We start from the raw sequence: 24,445 nt of genomic DNA on the forward strand, positions 1-24,445 counted from the left end.
TGTCACCCTGTAGCCACAGCAGCTGGCAGACACGCCGAGTGTGGCATGTGGGTGAGAGCATGGCATTGCCACAGCAGTGGCACTTTTTGCTCTCCTAGGCCCTTCCAAAGAGAGGGAAGAAGGAGTTCCTGCTCTTGGCCTGTGAGCAGCACTGCCATTGACAGACTCATACCCTACCTAAGGGTGGAGGCTCTCATTTCAGTCTCTCAGATACCACAGAAAGTTGTGGTTAGGTCCAGGTGGTGCTGGTATTTAGTGATGTCAGCACTACTGCATGTAACACATGCATTTGAAATACTGCTGCTACTCCTCTGTTGGTACTCTTAACTCCCCTGAAAACCCCACAGCAAACCAGGGAGTGGGCAAAGTTCAGTACTTCAGAAAAAGGTCAGAGTAAGGATATATATTCTTGAATTTTGATGGTATTTTAGGCTTGTTGTGAAGCAGCTTTTCTCCTTACTTGTAAAGGGACAGAAGACCTCTGTTTAGTTTCACTAGCTTCAAAACATTGTTTTTGGATTTTGCCTGAAGTCTCCCCACGTATAATGACGAATTGAAAGGTGAGGATAAATTGTGTTACTGAGGTACTCACAAACCTGATTCTTTAAAGTCAGTCAGATTCAAAATTAAATGATTGTGTCTCAAGGTTGTTCAGAGTTTTTTTTACTTCAGGAAACGTTCCAATACAAGATGTATCAAGTTAAGAGCTCAAAATGACTCTGTTTAAGACCTCCTGGGATCTATGTTTTAAGAAGTGTATTCAGTTTGCCACAAGTGTGCTATAAAACATGTCTTTGTCAGTGTTTCGGTTCAGGCATTTGTCATTGCTGAGAGAGAAAGAAACATTCAGACACTAGCGATGGTTCAGCTTCTGAACAGAAGCTTGTTTCAACTATGTGATGGTATTTCAGAAGTAGAAGGTACAGATCCAGACTACTTGTGTGTCACTGAAGCTCCCAGACTGCACTTACTCTTGTAATTGCTGGAAGTGTGCATCCAGTCCCTTCACAGACCTGGAATGTGCACCCCAGAGTTTGCCCAGCAGCGACGTGACATGCAGCAGTCACTGGTGTGGGCTTCCCATCGCAGGCTGAACTTGCTGAAGCTACATTAGGTTTGAGAATTGCAGTTTTAGGCTTAATCATCCAAGTAATTCTGGGAATATAAACTTGATGTCTGCTGCTTGCTACTGATCTTTTTGTCTTTCCTCTGTACTGCAGTGATTCGTGAGAATTATTTACAGGTGTGGACATGTAGAATCTTCTCCAGTGGTGATCCTTTTAAGTCTCAGTCAGCCATTAACTGTACTTGGCAGTAAAACTTGACACATCTGTTGGTTCAACTCTTGACCTGGAATTTGGAAATATTGGGTAGAATCTGTATGAAGTTTGACCTTAGCTTTAGGTTTTCCTTTCAATCTCTGAAAATAATTTTATAAAAATCAAGCAGGAGTTAAAATAATGAAATGCTGCTATAGAATTTTAATTAACTCAGTGATTCAAGGCTGAAAAACAGCAAGCCACATCTAAATGCAGTGTTAAAACCACTGCAGTTCTACATATGAATATTGTTGTGACAGATCTAGTAACACTCTATTTTTATTGTTCCTTTATTTTCAACAAATACAGAACCTATATGGTCAAAGCAAATGTCTGTCTTGCAGATGACTAACTAATGACTAATAACAATGCTGCCTTTGTGTATACAGAAATACAGCTTGAGTTGCTTCAGTGCAACAACACACTTTGTGCTCTGTGACTTGCAGCTGCAGATCTTCCACGGAAGAAAGGTGAAATGTGTTTTAGAAAGGTACGTGGGGTGTAAATTCTTGTGTAGCGTGGCCCTCCAGAATGTGCACCCAGGTCAGACCTGTGTGTTGAATGCATGTTTGTATTGTAGAGAGTCTTTTGTAAGTCTGGTCAAATAGTCAGAAATCTTCTACATGCAGGTTTATCATCATCACCTTTCTAGAAATGGAGCGGTGTAAAGGGCCAGTAGAATGGTTTGAGTTGGGAGGGACCTTTAATATCGTCTAGTTCCACCCCCTGCCATGGGCAGGGACAGCTTCCACTAGACCTGGTCACACAGAGCCCCATCCAGCCTGGTTGTGAACACTTCCAGGGATGGGGCATTCCACAACTTCCCTGGGTAACCTGTGCCTCGCTACCCTCACGTAAAGAATTTCTTCCATATATCTAGTGTAAGGTTCCTCTCTCAATGTTAACCCAATACTCCTTGTCTTGTCACTACAGTTCTTGATGAGCAGTTGCTCTCTGGCTTCCTTGTAGGCCCTTCAGGTCCTGCTGCTGTGAGGTGTCTGTGCAGCTTCTGTTCTCCAGGCTGCAGAGCCCAGCTCTGTCAGCCTGTCTTTGCTGGGCAGGTACCCCTGTCCCCTTATCGACTTCATGTCCCTGCTCTGGACTTGTTCCAACACTTCCATGTGTGTTGTGGTCACACACACCACACATCCTGTGCTGTGGGCACCAGAAATGTGCCAGCACTTGTGGTGGGGCTCCCAGGGCAGAGTGGAGGAGCAGAGCCCCCTCCCCTGACCTGCTGCTCACGCTCCATTTGCTGCAGCCCAGGATACATTTGGCTCTCTGGGCTGCCAGCTCACACTGCCGGCTCATGGCAAGTTTTTCATCAGCCGTCACCCCCAAGTCCTTCTCCTCAGGGCTGCCCTCAGTCACTTCTCTGCACAGCCTGTAGGTGTGTTTGGCACTGTCCCAGCTCAGGTGTAGGACCTTGCACTTCGCTTGTTGTGATTGATGAGGGTCACACAGCCCAGCTCTCAAGCTGTCAGTGTCCCTCAGGATGGCATCTCTTCTGTCCAGCAGGCTGACAGCACTGCCCAGCTTCATCAGCAGGCTTGCTGAGGGTGCTCTCCATCCCGCAGGATTCCCACCCTCAGCAAGATGGACTGGCTCAGGATGAAGGCGTCAGTGTTTCAGTATTTTTTTTAAATTACAGTTAACAATTGAAATTACAATTTCAAATATCTGCTGACTAATATATTAGCCTGAGAAGACTTCTGTGTTAAAATTACCATGGCATGATTATGTGGATTGTCGCCTTAATTAGCAGTCTGCATTGCATTTTAGGTGCTTATGCAGTTGAGGGTCTGCAGCTTGTTTTCCTGAGCCACTGGTATATTATGTCACACTTTGGCAAAGTAGCAGTATGGAGCTTTGAGGACTTCTCCCAAGTACTGGATAGATGTGCTTGCTACCAGAGTAGTTGCTCTTATTTCTTGTGAGGAAAAGGCAGTAAGGTGTTTGTGCATTTGCCTGTGAATGAATAGTGTGCATGCTAATTTGAAAGCCTTGAACTGTGTAGTTAATGTGCCTATTGATTTTGTGAGGTGTAATAAGTAATTGGCTTGGTGCATTCCAGAGTAACCTTTATCAGGATAAAATTAAGCAACTTTATAGAAGACCTTTGGTCTCTTAATTGTACCTTAAATGTGTCTCTATGCTGAGAGGAGCTTTTTTGTAAAATGTAGAATGACGCTAGTGGTTATTATAAGGTTTATTGGGAGTGTTTGAGTGAACTCTTCCATTGCAAAGTAGAGAATGGTGCATGTGAGAGATGGACACACCCTTGGGTTTCAGCAAGGCCGGGTGCTGTGTGCTGCACTCGGGCCACAGGAGCCCCGTGCTGGGCTGGGGGAGAGGGGCTGGAGTGGAAAAGGAGCTGGGGCTGGGGGCTGGCAGCAGCTGAAAGTGGCCAAGGAGGCCCATGGCAGCCTGGCCTGTGGCAGCAGCAGCAGGGCCAGCAGGGACAGGGCAGGGACTGTCCCCTGTCCCGGGCACTGCTGAAGCTCTGGTCCCTCGGTTCAGGAGGCCATCGGGGGCTGGAGCCAGTCCAGGGAAGGGCAGCGGAGCTGGGATGGGCTGGAGGGTGAAAGCCCCGTGAGGAGCAGCTGAGGGAGCTGGGGGTGGTGAGGCTGGAGAAAAGGAGGCTCAGGGGGGACCTTGTCACCCTCTAGAACGGGTGACAGGAGCGGGGAGCCAGCTGGGGATCAGCCTCTCCTCCCAGGAGTGGCACAGGATGAGAGGACACGGCCTGGGACTGCAGCAGGGGAGGTCAGCTGGCACATCAGCAGCACTTTCCTCACTCAGACGATTGTCAAGGGTTGGAAGGGGCTGCCCAGGGAGGGCTGGAATCCCTGTCCCTGCAGGTGTTCACAAAACAAGTGTATGTGGTGCTTGGTGCCATGGTCTAGTTGGCTTGGTAATGGTCAGTTAAAAGTTGGAGGTCAAGAAAGTTAAAAGTCAATGATCTTGGAAGTCTTTTCTGTCCTAAATAGTTTTGTGATTCTGTGACTTGTGATTTGACTTGTCAGAGAAGCTCTCAGTTATTTCTAAAATTTCTGAACATAATATAAACAGTATAATTTGTAAGTCTCATTTGTTTGATCTGTGTACTTGGAATTTGTTTAGTGAAGTAGCTCTTGAAAATCTTCCAGCAGACCCTAACTGAACAAACAGGAGCTGAGTAGCCAGCACAGGACTATTTTTATAAAAGAAGCAATAGGTAGATAGTTCTGTGCCTGTGATACCTGGAGCCTGTCCTCCCCTTGCACCCTCCACTGTGTGCACCAATTCAAACAGCACATTACAAAATTACTCGTGCCCCTGTGTGTACAGGACTTGGCTTGCCTGTCTCCAGAGAGAAGGAATTCAGGCTAAAGTCAGGGTTCCTTGGAATCCCTGCTTAGGAGGAAAATTGGAAGTCTTAATTAAGTCTTTGGCACAGTATTTGATAATATTACAAATCAGCAGTTCCAGATTTGCAGTTCTAAGACTCTGTTCACCTTTGGGTGATTTTAACAAGATGTACATGACTTTTGATTAAGAGCAGGTAAAACCAATAAGCAGCAAAACATTTAAATCATGTGATTTAAATCTGAAATCTCTCAAATCTGAAATTACAGACTAGTGTGTAAAGGAAACTGCTAGACATGGTCTGGCCATATTAAAACTTCCAATCTGGATCTTCAGTTCTCGGCACATGAAGAAAAAAGTCTTGCCTTATTTGTAATCCTGCAGAGAAATTAAATGCAGTAGTCTAATTTGGGCTATTTTTTTAGGTGATTTGTGGGGGCAAATAGGGCATGTCAGTAAAGATCATGTCAGTGGTTTTTGTTTTGGTAGTCTTTACTGAGGGCGCAGTTGAAGGAATTTGGAGAAGAGCAGTGATGTTATGAGCATCTTCCTTCTCACTTCCTGTTTTTCTTTTCTGGAAAAATACAGAGTGCACCACTTGAGATTCAGAAACTGGTTCATTTGATGTTTCGTCAGAAAACAGTTTGTGCAGTTAATGTTTGTTGTTGAATTTTTTGATGATGCATCACAGATAGCAAGGCAGGCTTTCTTTAAGAGTGGTAGGAATAAAGTCAGTAACTTCATCTCTTTACTACCTTCAGCTGAATATTTCAGAATGGGCTCATGTTAATAAAACTTCCCTACAGGAAATAATTCAGGCATGAAAGAACAGTTTCATATGAAACTGGACAGCTTCATGATTTGTAAATACAATAATAAACTCAATGACAGGGCTATGTGCTAATCCTACTCTTGAACCGTTTGAGGTAAAATATTTACCTGTGTCTGTGACATGTTTTAAAGATAATCAAGGAAAATGTTAGTATGAATTTATATCTTGAATTGTTATTTACATTTTCTTATCCATTTACTTCTTACTTTATGAAATGTAGTCTGTGTATTACAACTTAACTGACATTGTCTGTAACACTGCTCCTGTGATAATTTAAATATTAAAATTGGCTATTCCTTCTTGAGTTATTCTGTGAACGAAGTTTCCAAACTCTGTAATGATATTTTTTTATACTATAAAACTGTCTTTATATAAAATAAAAGTCAATTTACAACTTTCAATTATTATGGCTTGTTAATTTTGTTTTCATATACTATAGGATATGTTTTGGAGTTGCAGACAGAGTATCTTTGCTGAAATGAAGAAGAAATTTTCACAGGTAGACAGATGAAATCAACTTTGTAAAATGATAACGAAGAAACATAATAACAGCATGATGCTTTAGTTTCTGTTTATTTTAATATGAGCATGAGCTATTGACATGAAACTCTCTGTGCATGTTCTTGAATCCAACGATGATGCACGTATTAAATTCAGTGTTAATGGTAGCTTCAAATTGAGTATGTGTTTCTGTGCTTTGACACTGCTGTGTGAGGCTGTGCATTAAAAAAAGGAATTGTTTCGCTCTCACAATATATCAGATTATGAAATGGTTAAAATGAATTTCTGTGTTTCTCTTGTGGGCTTGGTTTGATAACAGAATAGCTGAGGGATCTATCACTGGCCAGTCTTGCTTTTCACGCTGTTTCTGTAATAAAGTAGCCCAGACAAGGTGTTGCTTTCTTGTCTCCTGGTTCAGCCGGTGAGTGTGGGTGCTCTCCGTGAGTAGAGTTGGGCTGAGGTTATTTTTGCTTTATCTGTTTACTACTAACAGCTTGGAGCGGTGGCTGTGTGAATGAATGACAGCTTAATAGTGTTTGCTTTACAGAGCCTGAGTTAAACCAGTTCAGTCTGTCAGAATGACATCTGTGAACAAGGAAGAGAGGGTTTGTGTGACGTGCAACATCCAGCAAGCCAACAGCAGATCTCTAATGGTCCATCATTTGTTCCCTCGATGTTATTGCCATCCCTGAGGTGCTGTGTGCCTGATGATTTCCCTGGCAGCTGTGGTGCAAGTCACGTCACCAGGCAGGGTGGCAGGGCAGGTGTGGGTGGCAGGAGGACTTGGCTGTGTCGAGCCACTGCCACAGGGAATTGAGTGGGGAACTGCTCCTGATGTGATCAAACACAGCAGCAGTACAAAATCACTCTGGGGATCATGAAATCCAAATGAACTTCTGTTTTCTGAGGTGGAACTATATAAATAGCAGCGTGTAAATATAGGTTGATCTTACAAGTTTGTTGGGTCTTAGCTGCTGCTCACCTTCTCAAAAAAAAAAAAATCAGGAAAGAAGTCCACTGAACAAGTTTTGCCTTCTCTTTCCTAACCACACAGTGAAAGAAAGAGCTTGCTTCTTCAGCAAAAAAAGAAACACTCCCTCCCCCCCTAAAAAAAAGATGCAGTGCTGGGAAATTTCATGGAAAAAGCCCAGGAGAAGTAATCACTGGTGAAATTTAATTTTAGTCTACTTAAGCACAGCCCTGTGTTTCTCTGTGGGTGCTGTGGATGAAAGTGAGGATATAATATATCAAAATTACTTTGACTTCCAAATTGTGTTTTCTTCTTAATGTGTGGTTAATGTTTCAGGAATAGTTTTGCGTGTCTTTTTAGAAAGCAGTTCATAAATGTAAAATTCTCCCATAAAGATGAAATGGATGAAGTGTTAGAGATTTGCTGCAAATGGTGCTTTGAATCTTTTTGAGCATGCAGTTAATGAAGGCTTCCACACAGGATATTTCATTTGAGAAACCTAAAGAAATTGGACTCTGACATGTTAGAAAAAATCCTAGTCAAAAGCAAGCTAGCGTCAGATTGGGTCGGGGGTGGTTTTATTTGCCTTTCTGTAACCACTTTTTTGTGAGGCTGATAGGAATAGATGCTGCAGTCAGCTAACATTTTATTCTATCCTTGTGTGAACACTGCCAGCAGATCTTCAGTGTAGTGGAGGCATGCAGCATCAGCTGGAATGGCCGTGCTCCTTTTCCAAGGGTTTGGTGATGTAAGAGCTCTCAAAAGGAGCTGTAGCACTTTGGTGGTGCTCATGTGCTTTGTGAGGCTGGTTGTGTAGAAATACAGCAGATTCTGAAGGTGTCCAGACCTTCTTTGTACTTCTGTATTCTCTAGAAGCTGCTTGTGATGTTTACTGAGAGTTTGAGCATGAACATAATTATTGCCATTTGTTGTTCTTACCCACTGAGAATCACGACAGCCACACACTGCATGTGGATTTTTGCCTTTTTGGATGCCATGGCCTTTAGCCATGGGCTGAGATTTGGCCACTGTGACAATGCATTACTAATGCTTCTGTGTGTTACAGCTTGAAAAGGATGATTCCCTGAAGGACTGATTCCTTTTACTTACCTGATCCTTCCCTATCAAATGTGTATTTAAATACCAGTTATTCCTTCTTGATCTACAGTTTTGGATAATTAAGAGAATTAATTGATTGTGCTTAGATCTTCCTGGGTTTTCAGTGTTGGAAAAATGCCATTTTTCTTGACTTACCTGGTCTGTAAACTGTCTTTATTACTCCATTGCCACTTTCATTCAAGATGGTTATTGTTCTGATTTCAGCTACACTGATGTTTCTGTTTAAACTCCCTTTATCCAGTAGCCATTTGTCAGTGCTAATTTTCTTAATTTGTTCAGGCAGAAGAATATCTCCTGCATCTCAGCCAGCAGTGGAGTTAGTAGGAAGTTGGTGGCTTGATTGCAAAACTTTTTGTTTAGTGGTCAGGTCAAGCCACCTTGGAAGCTTGCAAATTTTCTGGGTTGCATTCCTGAAAGTCACAAATGGTATATTCTGCCTGAGCAGAATTTATGATTGTGTCAAAGCAAAATATGAGCTGGAAGTGATGACTTGGAAGTCTGTTCCCAATTTTAAAGCAGTCTTCTATCTGCTTGCTGGCTGAAATGCTGTGTGGAACCTGAGCGGTTTCTGTGTCCCCACAGCCGTACAGATTCCTTCTTGTTCTATAAAAATGGAGCTTGTTTTTATGGATCTTTTAAAAATGGGAGGTTCTTCATTTTCTCACTGTTACTTTGGAAAACAAAGTCCAGTTTTAGGAGCCTTAGGGTTAAGTAGAGTGGGTTTTATCGGTGAAGGCTTGTTTGGACTGTTGAGTACAGCCGGGTTTGCTGTCGTTGCAGGCGGAGTGTGCTGCGGAGGAGCCGCGGGTGCTGTGTATAATCCAGGACACCACCAACTCCAAGACTGTGAACGAGCGTGTCACGCTCAACCTGCCGGCCTCCACACCGCTCAGGAGGCTCTTCGAGGACGTGGCTGCCAAAGTGGGCTACGAGAACGGCTCCTTCCACCTGCTGTGGGGCAACGGGGACGGCGTCACGGCCACGGTACGGAGCTCGCTGCGGCAGGGACCCCTCCCGGGGCTCGTGCAGCGTGTGCTCCGGCTGCACCATGGCAGGATGCTGTCTGTTTAATCATTAGACAGAAACTAATATCATCCTTCAGAGGCAATATTAGTTCTGCTTATCAGCGTGTGTTTTAATAACCATACCCGTGATAAATAGTTTCAGAGTCCTGGGATCTCGTTTGAGAAATGTTTTCTTCTCAGCAGCAGCGTGTTGTGTAGTGAGTCCTGTTTCTTGGACCTATTTGAATATATTATAGAATATATCATATTAAAATTATTTATGTCACTTCCATGCTTTATTGTTAAATTGGTGTTGATTTTAGTTAACGTTATTTCTGTACATACACCTAGAAAACTTTCTAAAATGTTAAGATACAGACATGAGTTTATTTCAGGTCATTCCTGCTGAAAGTTTTTTTTTTTTTTCTTTTAAAGTGTCTTTTTATACTATTAAAAAAGTGTCTGCATTGTGTAGAGGACCCTGGATAATATGTTCAGTAGAAACAGACCAGTGTCTTGACTCCTGAATAGATTAACTGACTGTTAAGATTAACTATCTGCGTTAGACTGTAATGTTTCTTAAACTGTTCTCAGGTGATTTCAGTACTGATGATGTGTGTTTTGTTTGCTGGATAATTATTTCTTTTCATGAGGTCTTACTGTGTCAGCAACCACATCAAGCCATGTACTTGGATGAAATCTGTTAATTGCATATTGATCTGTTTCTAAAAAATGTTGTTTCTGTTGTTTTACTCTTTTTTTATCAGACTCCAATAGATCAGAACAGTGACAAAACCATTCTTGATGCTGGTTTTGAGCCAGGGAAGAAGAACTTTCTGCATTTGACAGACAAGGATGGTGAGCAGCCTCACGTAATGCAGGTGAGTAAAATCTTCACTCAGCTACATAAGCCAGTGTTGGGGGACAGATGTGTGTTCTTTGGAGTGCTTGTGTAAGAGCAGAACTTGAAATAAAGCTGGGCTGAGTATTTTGTCCTAAGCTTCTTTGGGGACCTTCTCAACAGACTTTGGCTGTATTTGCATCTATATTCACATTTCTCCTGAGTGGGACCAATTCCATTAGTAGTGATTTGCTGTCATGCTGTTCATGCTCATCAGATTCTTATGTGATGTTTGCTGCAAGGAATTTTCTAAGGTTGTGTAATTAGTTAATCTTTGGCACATTCAGAGAGAAGTCTTAGCAATACACATTTAATCATACATCCAATCCCTTTCCTCTAGTTGTTTGAAAGCAATATTAGGCCTTTCTGGCAGAATGCTCAGAAATGGCAGCCCTGCATTGACAGCAGTTAGCTGCTTTCACATTTACCTTTATGGAAAAATAAATAAATATATGTATAAAAGAGAGTTGGCAGTGTTGCTAGAAGCCACTGTTTGCCACAACAAATACTTTGAAATTTTCCATTTCTCAGATACACACTACACACAGCTGCAATATATTCAAATCAAGGATTGGATAGACTAGTGATATATTAAGATTATTACTTCTTGTATCAGCACAATGCTGTCTTAATTAGCCTTTGTTGTGGAGTTTGATTACCTGACAAAGGGAAAAAAACCACGTGTAAATATTTGTTCTCGAGATCAGAATTTAAGAATGATTCTGAAAGAGTAATGGAGTAAAATTTGTATGTCTGGAAAAAACCTTATTCTGTATTTCAGTGCAGAAAACTTGAGGCACAGGAGATAGTAAATTGCCAGCTTGCTTGTTGTGTGCATTGTAATACTGTGGTTGGTTGTGCAGGGTTCCAAAGGACCTGTCCTTCTGCCAGTGCTAAGAACAACATGTCAAGGGCTTGAGAATTGGGAGGGCAGAACTCAAGTTCAGCTGTGTATCTGCAATTTTGAAAAAACTGTGTGATGTGCCTAGCAAAATTGGTTTCTCAGCTATGAGAGGAAAGCAAATCTCTTGTCAATAAAAGGTGCAGTGTGACATGTGTGTGCACTGGGGGTGTTTGTGTTTCCAGGAGGAGTCGGGTACAGCGGAGGATGGAGCACAGGAGAGATTCATAGGTCCCCTTCCGAGAGAAGGCTCCATGGGATGTAGCAATGACTATGTCAGTCAAAGCTATTCTTATTCTTCAGTCCTGAGCAAGTCAGAGACAGGTATGCTGTTCTCTCTTGTAAAGCCAATGTTAGTTTGTAATTAATTCAGGACATTTCCAAAAAGCAGCACCTTAGGACTTTTTTAAAATAAATTGTGATTTATTTTAAAAATACCCACATCAGTGCTACATTTTTTTATCCATGTTTTTTATGATATTCTCCCATCACTTTAGAAATGGAAGAACTGTATTCCACCCTTTCCTTAGTTGGGATAGGGTAATTCAGACTGTGGCAGGGTCCCCCTTTGTGGTGGTTGTGTGCTGCTCATCCCTGGTTCATAGGGTCAGGGCAGCAGGGTGCCCAGCTGGAAGAGAGCTGCCTACCCTGTTCTGGAGGGGAAGGTTTATCTGCCTTGCTTTTTATTTAATAAAACCAAAAAGATGATTTCTGTAGTGTAAAGTAATAAATAAAATACAAATGTTCTGACTCAGTCTCTTCACAGAAAATGCCTGTGTGTGGAGTAGCTGCATTTTCATTACTAGTATGGTACTGAGATATATTTTTTTCAATAATTTTTGGAGCATAAATAAGCATTTTTAATTTCCTTATTGTACTGTGCTTCAGTATATGCTCCTTGCTTATCAGTTATTGCTAATATTACGTATTTTGGAGAAAAATCTTAAAATTGCAGCTTAGATTAATATTGGTAAATAATTTCATTTTCAGCTAGTAAAAATGACAGCGTTTTAGGAGTTCAATTAGGTTTTTTTAATTAGTTGTTTAAGGGGGAAGGGTTTAGAATAGTAGTGTTGTGTGGGAACTTGAGATTTATTTTTCCTGTTTCTGGTTCAAAGCAGTAATAAAACCAGTGTAGATACAAATTATGTTAACGTTATTACTGGGATACTTTGAGCAGACATTAAGCAGTGAGTGAGCTGATACACAGTTGTTTCTTAGAAAATTCTCATTTATTCTGTAAAATATTTAAATCTGCTATTAAAATATTTATAGTTATCTACATCCCCATTGCTGTAGTATTCAGCATTAAATATTACTTTTTATTTTGATCAAAAAAACAGCTTCATGTCATTCAGGAGAATTCCTTTTGTTATATAAACTAATATTCTCTATTGCTCTCAGAAATTGTAACATTCCCTCCATTTAGAGTGGAAATAACAATAAATAACAGCAGACAAATGCAGTTCATAAACACTATCACAGAATTGTTTTCTTGTCAAGTGTTTTAACTCTTGAAGTGATTTGCCATCTTTTTGCATTATTTCCATCTCATTATTCTCATATTTTTAGGTTATGTGGGGCTGGTAAATCAAGCAATGACTTGCTACTTGAACAGCCTTCTGCAAACACTTTTCATGACTCCTGAATTTAGAAATGCATTGTATAAGTGAGTATATAGAATCAAAACCTTCTTACATTTGTGCTGGTTCATATTGGTAGGAGACCCTTTGGAATTTCACCTGTCAAAATTTCCTTGTTTGGATACTGGAAATCATAATGGAAATCAAGCTGGATAGACTTCTAAATTCTATCTGCTTAAAAGCTTCAGCTTTTCAGTGAAGTATGTTACTGGTTGTGGTGTGGATGAGCTTTCTAAAGAATCCTGAAAACAGCAAACTTAAATTTGATGCTAAGTGCAGTTCATGTCTGTACAGTGAATGGCTTCCAAGTTTTCATTTGTTTTTGTTTCTACATTTGAAGAGTATCATTGCTATTCACTGCAGAAATGGAAAGCAACTGCATTTGACTTCTCCCAAGAAACAGCTGCAGTTAACCTGTGACATGGCAGGCCTGAAATGTAGCAAATGTTGATTTAATGCCTTTTTGGGTAATGCTTTCAAAGCAGTTTTATTTGTCAAATATCTTGTGTTGCAAATAGGTGGGAATTTGAGGAATCTGAAGAGGATCCTGAGAGGAGTATCCCCTACCAGCTGCAAAGACTGTTTGTTTTACTTCAGACCAGCAAAAAAAGGGCAATTGAAACAACAGATGTTACACGGAGTTTTGGATGGGACAGTAGTGAAGGTAATGGGAGCTGTTAAACTGCTGGGGTTTGCTTCAGCTGCTGCCTGCTAGGGCTCAACTGCTGTCCATGGGGGAAAACACCAGAATAATTCAGAGTAATTCATAGAATTGACCTTTTCAATGGAATCAAGATAGCCTACATGGATACTTCGTTAAAGAAATGGCATCTCTGAGTTTTAGGCTGTTAAAGTTTTGTAATTAAACTGTCATTGCACGTTATGTGTGGTGTAATATTGCCCCATAGCCTGTTGATTTTTAATTATCACATGATGATAAGGAGTGGGAAATTGGGTTTTGGAGAATCAGCACGAAGTGGGGCAGAAATCAGAAGCAGTTTTTGTACCAGTGTACATTAGCAGTTCTGTATTTTTCACATATTCTTGTTTGTGTACACATTTCTTGTTTATGCATAAACCTTGTGGGCAAGCTGGCTGCTTATTTTTCTTATTTTATTTCCCACTGAGGGGCAGCTGCCTGTGCAATTGAACACTGGCCCAGTGGCCAATAATGTGGGTCCATGATTAAACTAATGAGTAGTTTTTTAGGAAGCATTCTCAGGCTGCAGTCAGTATTAGGACTGATAACATCTCCTGTTTTAACTAATAATAGTTTCAATTCCTAACAGCGTGGCAGCAGCATGATGTGCAGGAGCTTTGTAGAGTCATGTTTGATGCTTTGGAGCAGAAATGGAAGCAAACGGAGCAGGTAAGCTTGGAAAAACTGGCTTCGTTCAGTGGTGTAGTATTGTGGGGGTTTGTTGGGTTTTCTAATGATTGTAAAAATAATTTACTAAATTTTAAATACCAGCTCTTTGAAAATCTGTGGGAGTTTCCACTTTTCTTATTTGAGGCAATAGTTAAGCTACTGTGATGTGTGACTTTCAAGAGTGCGTTGTCTGTTCCTCCCCCAGTTAAAAGTGGAATATTCTGCACTCTGGATACTCAGTCTTTATCTGAAGCACAGAAAGGGATTGTGTAACTCCCACAATAACTTCCTCACTGTCAGTATTTATTAGGTTTTGTTGTGGCCTCCTGAAGCTCAAGCTCTCCCTTCTTATTTCAGGAGAAAGTTAGGAATGTATTCATGGCACAGGACACATTCTGATAAATGGCCACCTTCTTGCAGGCCAGTTTTGGTAAATAGGAGTAATTGGTAAATTGGTAAATTGTTTCAGGAAAGACTGCAGGGTCAGGCTGTTAACAATGGCTGCAAGATCAGGCTCGTTTCAGAACTTCAGTTTGGGGCTTTTGTAGTCACTTAAGGCATGACTGCAAGGGACACTGGAGCTTATGGAATGTGGTTTGAGAAGCTCATTTGATGTGTGCTTTGGGCAGGGGAAAATAAGAAATCAGGAGATGGATGTCCTGCTGGGGAATGGTGTTTTAAATGTGTAGCCATGCAATTAAGACTTAATTGACAAAAAGGTACTTTCATGTAACACTGAAGAAATGTGGTGTTGGTCTTTTTTTTCAAATCCCTGTTGCTGAATGTGTTTGTTTCAGGCTGATCTTATAAATCAACTGTACCAAGGCAAACTGAAGGACTATGTGAGGTGCCTGGAGTGTGGCTATGAAGGCTGGAGAATCGACACATACCTGGATATCCCTCTGGTCATCCGACCCTATGGCTGCAGCCAGGCGTTTGCTAGCGTGGTGTGTACTATTATGGTCCTAATAGTGCATCCATACACACATAGAATACATAATGCCCCAGTGGTAGAATTGGTTCCCTGGTAAGTATCATCCTAGATACTCCATCTTGGGGTGTTCGTCTTTGTGCAGTCAACCAGCTAGCAAGTTCTAGAAGATTTTTCTTTTTTTTTTGGCTTTTTGGTTTATTTTTTGGTTTGGTTTTTTTTTTTTCCTTTTGCCCTTCAATGAGTCCTACTGGTGCATGTATAAGGGGAGGGGAAATGCAGCTTTATTGCCTTAAGGCTGCAGTAATCAATTATTTTCTTCCTGATAAAATCTTCAGCATTTATTTGAGAGATTTTTTTATGAGATCACAAAGTTTTATTTGGGTTGTTCTTTTCATTGGCACGTCTGCTAAATTTTCGTAGCATTATTGAAAGTCTTAGTGGAAGAACAGAACATTGACATAAAATTTTTACTTTAATTTCCATGTTGTTGCTGTGCTTTTTAAAGATCACTTCTTAAATACCATATCCTTTTAATAAGTAATTTCATGATGATGATTCAAAAATCCTGTTTTACAGCAGTGTTTGTGGTCTCTTTTGCTCCAGCTTTACTGATGCTGGCGAGCAGAACTATGGCTTAGAAAATCTGTGGAAGTTCTTTAGTTTGAGTTTTTCCACCCCCTGAAAAAAAGAGATTACAAACTATGAAATTCCACAGTATACTGTGGATGGCGTTGTGAGAAAGAATATGAATAAATCAAATAAATCTTTCAGTAATGGCTGTTTTAAACAAAGACTTGTGTAATTGGCTTTATTATATATTTATACATATTTTATAATATTATAAAATTGAATTTATGATATATTGAATAGTTTTCCTTCTGTATTTAGTGTGCTGTATTTTCAAATATTTAGTGTGCTGAATATTTTCAAAGCACTACTAGTCCACAACTCTTAACAGTAATTCTGTTAAGAATTGTTAGAATTAATTTCAACTGCAGTATAGCTTCAAAGTACTTCATTCTTTGAAACTTTAAATACCAGTCTTGAGTAGTAGTAAAGGTGAGGGACATTGATCTTGGAAAAAGGATTCAAGTTAGTAATGTCCTTTGAATTCTTTTTAAAATTGCATTAAAATTTTCTGGAACTATCCAGCTAATTGAAGCTGTCTTAATACAGGCTGATATTTTATACAGATGGCTTCCCTTTTCACCTTTCAACCCTAATTTCTAGCAGTATTCCCTGAACCAAATTTTATTTGTTGTTATTTTTATTCAGTAATTAGATTTTTATGATCTATTAAAAGTAATGGAAAGTGTTCAGTTCACGTAGTTTGATTCTGCATTTAACAATGCATTGTTCATCTCAACGAGTCAATGTCCATTTGTGTCTCAAATGGAGAATTTTTTTCTTCAGTGGACAAGTCTGTGGTGCAATGCTAAAAAAAGACTTTGTCTGTTTGTAAAAACAGAAAACTTGAATGAATAAGGATTTAAATATCAGATTACTTTTAATAGTATTTGATATTTTTCCTTTCAGTCAGCATTTACTGGGTTTACTGCTTTGAGGAAAACAGTTTAAAGATTTTTGTTACGCAAACTTACATGGTTGCAACTTGTATTGATGCTTCAATTTTTGAGCTTTTTCAATTCCTACTCTGATTCCATTCAATTGATTCTCCTCCCTGCATATGTATGATCAATAGCAGATGTCATTTTTAGTTCTGTAGTCTTCAGCAGTGGGGAGATATGGAGGATACTTGCTTTTGGAGAAGGGAAAAATCGCCTGTTTCTAAATGGAATTCTCTGAAGGTAGTATCCTCCATTGATCCATAGATGATGAGATTTAGTAGGTGCAGGCAGAAGGGTCTGAGAGATGCCAAACTTCACACATGCGCTAATAGGGCTTATGGAAGGGAATGTAAAATTTTTACACCTTGCTAGTCAGCTCCTGAGGGAACTTGCAGCAGGCGACACAACCCAAGATAGGGGATCTAAGGAGGATACTACCTTCAAAGAACTCTAGTTAGAGGTAAGTGATTTTCCATTACTTTTGAATAAGAGAGAGTGGATGGAACCTTCTGTAAGGTTAATTTGGAGAATGCCATTTGAAGAGCATTATCCCACTGTTTGACATTGTGTGCCACCAAAGAAATGCAGAGAGTTGAAATGTTGCATTAATTGATGTGTGTATTACCTCTCAACACAATGGGACATTGAAGAACTGGGGAGGATAATGTCATGCTGTCTTTATTTCCTACTGTGAACTAATTCTGAAATTGTTCAGTGTGGTTTTAAGGTTTGCATTTGGAATTTTTGTGATCCCCAACTCCATGTAGCATAGCCTCAAACTCACTAGGGCAGCCCTGGGGCATTGAGATGTTGTCAGCGTGTAACTCAATATGCTTTCTGAAAAAGTGCTTGTGTAATCTGCACTGTTCAAGGGTATGGTGACAAAAACCCCCTGAATCAGGCTTTTCTTGAGGTCAGCAGAAATCTAGGCATAAAAACATTTGGCTTATTTCAGGGAGGTAAACAGGAGCAACAGTTTACATTCTGAGTTTTGTAGGTACTAATGTCTTTTGTTTAGGTGCCTGAATTTAACAGCACTAGGCATAAGCTGAAATGTTTTGCAGTAAAAGAAAATGTTCTGCAGGATGAACAGCAGAAGGGAAAGGTAGATACAACTAGGAACTAGCAGTGATGCTGAAATTATGTTACTGGAATACAGTGAGAGTTGACTTGTAACACCAGAAAACTAATAATGATCCAAGTAAATACAGTTGTGTTTTGTTAAGTGTTGTTAGTTTTCAAGATCTTTTGTACCATAGCTTTTCTTTTGAGAGTGTAACTCTGTACAAGTAGTCCTTCTTAGGGCAGAAATTAATTTAAACTTTATGTGAGTGACCTTTGTGGTGTCCCTGCCAAACTGTTGAAAGTAGAATATAGATGGGGTGATAATTCCTTTTTGTTTTTAAAGTTAGATCAGTACCAAGGTCTTGTATTTTTCATTGAACATACTCTTTGAACAGAGGAAAAGTGATGAGCTCTGAAAACCTGAAGTGGCAGTTAGTTTCTAGCTTTTTCCAAGAGCAGTTTGTCTAAATGCCATTTGGTGTGGAAGTTTTTATAAAGGTCCTGCTGCTCCTATTCAGAGGTTTTACAGATTTACACATGCTTGCAGTATGGCACCTGTCAAACTAGTGATGAGACCATAATGCATTTTTATGGAGGGAAGGTTCTCTGCAGTGCCTCTCCTGAGCCAGACAATAATTAGGTTGAATTGTTACAGCATTTTAGTGTGCTAAGTGATGGAGATCTCAGAATATTAAAAACTGGGTACACTCAGAACTTGGCTGGACAAGGCTCTCAGCAATATGCTTGAAGTTGGACCTGATTCGAGCAAGAGATTAGGATCAGATGATCTTTTTTTCAGCCTGTATTGTTCTTTTGATTCTTGGAACTAGAAAGAAGTTTAGATAGCTTTTGTCATCCTGATCTCTGGCTTGATCACTTATGTTTTATTTTGAAGTGTGTGTGCAGGGGATTTAGGAAATGCTCAGTAACTCCAAGGGTAGATACAGTGCTGCTCTGAGGGTAACTCCTAAGGGAGCACTGGCTTCTGGTGGCACTGCAGGGCAGGGGTGTGAGCTGTGACAGGCTTTTGGCAGCTTTGTCCCTGCTTTTGCTGAGCAAACTGTCAGAGCAGAGAGCACTGAACTGCACCAGAATAGGAATTGTACCGAGAAAACTCCTCGTCAGCAGAACCAGCCTTGGTGTAAAGATTGTGTAGGAGGCAAAAGTCAGCCTGGGGAACAGCAGTGGTCATTACCCAAGCATGGAAAAATACATGGCTATTTGTATAGCTCAAAAGTGGTGGAGGTGCCAGGCTTCAATGAGGCCTTTCAAAGCACAGCTCACCCTGTGTGGTAAGCAGTGAAACCTCAAGAGTGCTGTAATAATGCTTCATGGCCTTCCCAGGGCTCTAAAGCATCATCACTTCTTGCCTTATGTAAAAATGTGTAGGGTGTTTCCTTGTTAAATTGCACATCACAGGAGTCTGCATAAGCATTACACAATCATTTATGTCCCATCCTTCATATATTCCCATTTATATTCATGTTGATACATGAGCTGCAACGTTTTTCTTACCCTTGAAATATATTTTTCTTGCCTTAATTGGCATTTGGCTCACAAGAGAGTTCTGTCACTGTGATTATGATGTCATTATGTGATGTTTTCTGATTCATGTTTTCTGTGTTGGCCATTAACTTTTTTGCTTTCACTGAAATAGTTCTGAATACTAGTCAAAATACAGCAATGCATTTCTTCTGCTTTCTTTTTAAGAAAAGTCAGTCTTTTTGCTTACATTTTAGAATGAGATTCCTCACATTTCAGTACATAATCTAACATCAGCTGTCTGTGTGGCCCTGGAGTAAAAAGCAACTTGGCCTTGTAGTATTTCGGAAGAAAAGACATAGAGAGCAGTTCAGTTCAGACTCTGAAAGGTTTTCACATATCTGGAGATTCTCTGCCCAAGAGCTGTGATTTTGGGGATGTTCCAAGGCCTTTCTGGCTGGCTCAGAAAATGGGGAGTTGAGATGAGTGCCTTCACTGTACAGTTGTTGTGTGGACTTTGGCAGGTCTTTAATCAGTGACTAATTGTCACCTGGAATAGAGTCCTGTAAAAAAGTCCTTTCTCCTAGAGCAGCAACAGAGCTTTTGTAAAGTATTTGCTTTATTGTTCTTGCTGCTTGCCTCTGTTCTTGGAAAGAAAGGAGAATGGAAGAATTGGGGGCTTTTGTGAAGGACTTGGCATATCCTTGATTTGTTCCCAAAGTGGGATTTGCCAAGCAACACACTTTAGATACCAATCTTTAACTCTGCCCAGTCAAGCCCCTTCTGACTTACTCAGACTTCAGGGGAACAGCCACAGCCCTTCACTAACAGATGATGATTTTAAAGATGTTATTGCAAGTTGTGTTTGTTTTCACCTCTGTGGGTGAACAGAGAGCTTCTGGCTTCCACTTGGAGTTCAGAAACCCAGAGCCTATTGGCTCCCAAGCCAGCTGGGTTATAGTTATATAACTTTGGAAATCTCTGGGTAAAAGTCTTCAATGAACCCATCTCGATATTCTTAGTGAATTCTGTTTGAACAATTTTGTTCTCAAGCATTTACACCTTGATGTGCAGTGTCATTGCTGCAAATTGCATTAGGGAGAGGAATAATGATCATTTTGGTTGTATTTTAAGTATTGTTTGCTGTAGTGAGGAGCAAAGTAGAAATCACTGAAGTCCTGGGTGTAAGCATTAGTGACAGAACTTTTGGGGTTTTTTGAACTACCCCAAACCAGGCAACTGTCAGAAGACAAAATTCCAGGTATTGCTTAGTTGCCTCATAAGGTTTAGCTAGGCAGCTACTTCTGTCATTATAGGAGATGGCCATATCTGATTCTCACTCCTTTGGGAGCAAAACTTAAATACAGTTCCCTCTGTCCTTTCCCCAGCTTTCACTTAAAAATAGGATCTTCAAATGTAGTTTCCTAAGACCCTTGGTAGAACAGGACTAAGGCTGTCTTCATGCAGGGCACTGACAAACTGAGTAACATTTTTTTCCTGCCACTTCCTGTTCCCCCCTGTAAATAGCAGATTGGATCTCTTGAGAAAAACTCCTTTAAAAATGCAGAAGAACCATCTCAAAATTCTGGGAGAACAAGGACACAAGGCAGGGTTTAAAAATAAGCTCATTTTCACAGCAGATGACTCTACAGACATGACAAAATGTGATGTGCAAGGTAACAGGAGTAAATGTAACTGTTAAACCAAAGACAATTGGGATTCATCAAACACTGAACAAGATGCAATTAACAGTAATTGTGGTTTTACTGTTTACCTCGGGCTGGGTAGGCAGGTTGATTTCTGGTCATGTTTACCTGAATATTGTGTCTATACCAAAGTTTGGCAATCAAATTTTGGTGGTGGATTTAAGTGAAGTATTTGTATGTGTTTGCAATCTCATTGTAAATTTATACCTGCATAGTAAACACTCTTTAAAAATGGGTTAACATGTTTTTATTCTTAGGAAGAAGCACTGCATGCTTTCATTCAGCCTGAGATCCTTGATGGCCCAAACCAGTACTTTTGTGAACGATGTAAGAAGAAATGTGATGCAAGGAAGGTAAAGACTGATGAAATAATTTACAAAAATTACTTCCAATAAATCTCAATCCTGATAACAGGGGTGCAATCTTGTCCTTGTTTCATTTAGGGTCTGCGGTTCTTGCACTTTCCATACCTGCTGACGTTACAGCTGAAGAGATTTGACTTTGATTACACCACAATGCACAGAATTAAACTCAATGATCGCATGACTTTCCCAGAGGAGCTGGACATGAGTGTCTTTATTGATGTGGAAGATGAGGTAAAGCTTTCAGAGAAGAGCATTTGAGTTCCTTCAAGTTTGTCATTAAGAAAATCAAAATTCCAGTCCCATTTTAACACCATTATTCATCTACATAAAATGTTCTTTAGCCATGCTAGTGCTAAACATGAAGATTTTAAATCTGTCCATGTGGATTGATTTATATAGTTATTTATTTGAATATTGCACACAAAACATGTTCTCTGTAGTTGGGGTTCCTGCTTCCACAAAGAAGCTGTTTCAGATCTACATCTTCACTTGACAGATTTAAAGACATGAGTCTCAGGGCTTCTGCATATAAATACTGCAATTCCAGAATGGAAGATTTATCTGAAACTTATGTCTGAATCGTGTTGGTCATAAGAGGTGATGTAAAGTTTCAAAACTGAATAGTGCAGTTAGTCCAGAAATCATTAGTAACAAATTCCTTCCCTCTGAATCACCATGTAGTATACACTCTAGACATAAGATTTTAAATTTATTTTTTTTTCCCATCCATCTTCTGGTTTTTTACTTTTTGGGTTTTGACCAAAATTCACATTGTGCAGTTAGATTCACCAGGAAGTATTTTCTGTGCATTCTGCATTGAAGACCAAAGTAAATCCTCTAATTTCATTCCTGGAAACATCTGTTGGCTTGCACTGGTATAAGAGAAATACTGCCTGGGTGTGCATATGGGGAGGCTTCTCTGGCTCTCTGCAAACCCTTAGGAAAGATGCCATGTAGACAATTTGGTACTCTCAAAGTGTCACTGGGCAGGGGGCATCAATTACAGCAAAGCTTGATCTGGGAGAATAGAACTCAGATAAAATTAACAACTGTCAGAAAATCAAAACAATTATCCAGAATCAAGAGGATCAGGTAAGAGATGAATATAGTGAGTGAGCTGCAATTCACAGTGTTGGTGACACTGTGCTGTTAAGCTGACAGAACACTCATCAGTCATACTGTAATACCTTGACTCAGTCCAGTGACAGTGAGTGGAAATGGAAGAAAAAGGCTTTGATTGTGATAGAAAATATTTTCAATCAGTTCTGATTAACAGGGCCTTGCTACAACAGATTCATTGTTTGGTATCAGACTTCCAGGAACTGAATTGGGATAGCTGGTGCATGGAATAGATGAATTTAATAACCAATATAACCTTGCCAAGTCTGAAAGCTGCTAATTACCCTTCAGTTGCACACAGAGCCCAGGAGTACTGAAGAACTGGGCTGAAGACACCAGCATTTCTGTTCTTGGTGCTGAATTGTAGAGGTCTCTAGTTTTTTTGATGAATTTAGTTGTTTCATAGAGTGGATTTTTTAATTTCACAGACACTGTTATTTCTTGTTCCATTGAACTTTGAATGTTGCATAAGTTAGTGTGTATGTTTATTTTTAAGAAATCCCCTCAGACGGAGAGTTGCACTGATAGTGGAGCTGAAAATGAAGGCAGTTGTCACAGTGATCAGATGAGCAATGATTTTTCTAACGATGATGGAGTTGATGAAGGAATCTGCCTTGAAAGCAATAGTGCAGCAGAGAGGATCTCTAAAGCTGGCAGTGAAAAGGTATGAGAGCACTGGGTGTTGGAGGGGTGGGCAGCAGGCTGCAGGGAGGGGCACAGCTGGCAAGGCTGCCCTGGATTCACCCCCAGGATATTCCATGCCAGGTTCCCTGCTGTGCACCATCGTGCTCAGCAGGAAAAGCTGGGGCCTTTCCAAAGCTGTGTTGCTCAGAGGCTGGCTGGCCATTGGTCTGCTGGGGGAGGTGCTCAGTAATGCCTGTGCATCACTGCACTATTAATTGGTTTTTGTTTCCTTTATTTATTAAACTGTCTCCAAACACAAGTGTTCTCACTTTGGCTCTTCAGATTTTCTCCACCATCCCACTTTTTGGTATATGTTCTGAATCCTGTCAGTCTTAGTTGGAAATGATGAAAAAGTTAATTCCAGTCACTTGACTGGAACAAGAGCAGAATATTTTAATGTTTCTGTAATGCAATGTCCAAGTGTTGACAGTAGCTTAGGCCAGTTATTTCATACTACTTGTTTTCAAGGCAAACAAGCTGTCAAGCCAAGCCTTTTGCTTTGGTTATCTTAATAATGGATGTGAGATATGCTGAGAACATACAGTCTTTCTTCTGCATAGTCTAAAAATATCCTTATAACACTTGTGAGTCAGAATGGTTCAGTTTTAGTTTTTAATTTATACACAGCACTGAAGGCACGTGCTTAGTGCCCTGCATTTCCATCCATTTATCTATGAAAAAAAAAGGGTATGACAGCAAGTGTGGAGAAGGATGATGGCAAATAGACCTAAGCTTTGTAGCTACAAACTCCTGGATAAAGTTCAGCAGAGCTCTGGTTTTGTACAGTGCCTGTTGCATAAATTAATTTCTATTAAACAAATCCACTCTTTGCATCCAACTATTTACATACCTAGGTTTGTGTCCTTGTTTTACAACTTTTTAAAATTGCCATTTGCTTAACTTTTCTTCAGTGGATCCATATCACACCTTTTTCTTCTCTCCACAGAGTTCTTTACTGTATGAGCTCTTTTCTGTCATGGTTCATTCTGGAAGTGCTGCTGGTGGCCATTACTATGCCTGTATAAAATCTTTTAGTGATGATCAGTGGTACAGCTTTAATGATCAGCATGTTAGCAAGGTAAAAATAGGATTTTTGGTTATGTTTTCACTCATAAATGGACCAATAGGTTTCTGTTTTGTAGTTTTCCATTTAGCTGCCCATAAAACCAGCTTCATTATATGCATTTCAAGTGTTGCCTTGATTTCATCCTCTCATCATGGTGTCCTGCCATGTACATATGTCTCACTCATTAGCTTAACTGTTTTCTTGGGGTTTGGAGGTTCTTTTTATTTATCTATGTGTTTTTGTGTGGTGGGGAAAGGAGTGTTTCTCCTGGGCAGTGATGGTGGGGTGGTTCCTAACGAAGCCTTTATACATGTACAAACCAGGCTGGATTTAGAATTTTGCCTTCTGTACATGGAAGGGCATTTCTTGCTTCGAGAAATGTTTGCAGATCTGTTACAGCCCAGCCTGTGCTGCTAAACCTGTGCTGCTGACAGAGGTGTTGCAGCTATCATCCATAGCTGCTATTGCAATCAGGAACCTGTATCTTTTCCTCTAAGAAGCACCTGCTCTAAAAACTAAATAAGTATGTTTGCATTCTTTGTAAAATGG

The 24,445-nt window shown here is 40.2% G+C and overlaps 1 protein-coding gene across 2 annotated transcripts in view; it reads left to right on the plus strand.

The window, feature by feature from the left end:
• The window catches only part of USP47 (ubiquitin specific peptidase 47), a 53,785-nt gene that overhangs the window by 12,801 nt on the left and 16,539 nt on the right, over nucleotides 1–24,445 (plus strand). The window contains exons 1-12 of one of the 2 annotated variants that reach the window (XM_033515408.1): nucleotides 5,963–5,998; nucleotides 8,870–9,073; nucleotides 9,861–9,974; nucleotides 11,081–11,219; nucleotides 12,468–12,564; nucleotides 13,057–13,202; nucleotides 13,828–13,907; nucleotides 14,705–14,854; nucleotides 20,920–21,015; nucleotides 21,106–21,258; nucleotides 22,643–22,810; nucleotides 23,777–23,908. In XM_033515408.1, coding sequence (XP_033371299.1) covers nucleotides 5,978–5,998; nucleotides 8,870–9,073; nucleotides 9,861–9,974; nucleotides 11,081–11,219; nucleotides 12,468–12,564; nucleotides 13,057–13,202; nucleotides 13,828–13,907; nucleotides 14,705–14,854; nucleotides 20,920–21,015; nucleotides 21,106–21,258; nucleotides 22,643–22,810; nucleotides 23,777–23,908 — 1,500 coding nt within the window. In that variant the 5' untranslated portion in view covers nucleotides 5,963–5,977. Of the gene's footprint in view, nucleotides 1–5,962; nucleotides 5,999–8,869; nucleotides 9,074–9,860; nucleotides 9,975–11,080; nucleotides 11,220–12,467; nucleotides 12,565–13,056; nucleotides 13,203–13,827; nucleotides 13,908–14,704; nucleotides 14,855–20,919; nucleotides 21,016–21,105; nucleotides 21,259–22,642; nucleotides 22,811–23,776; nucleotides 23,909–24,445 lie in introns of those variants that run through there. The other variant, XM_015630765.2, reaches the window with a different exon arrangement.

Source organism: Parus major, chromosome 5, assembly GCF_001522545.3.
Source record: "Parus major isolate Abel chromosome 5, Parus_major1.1, whole genome shotgun sequence".
Classification (NCBI taxonomy): Eukaryota; Metazoa; Chordata; class Aves; order Passeriformes; family Paridae; genus Parus; species Parus major.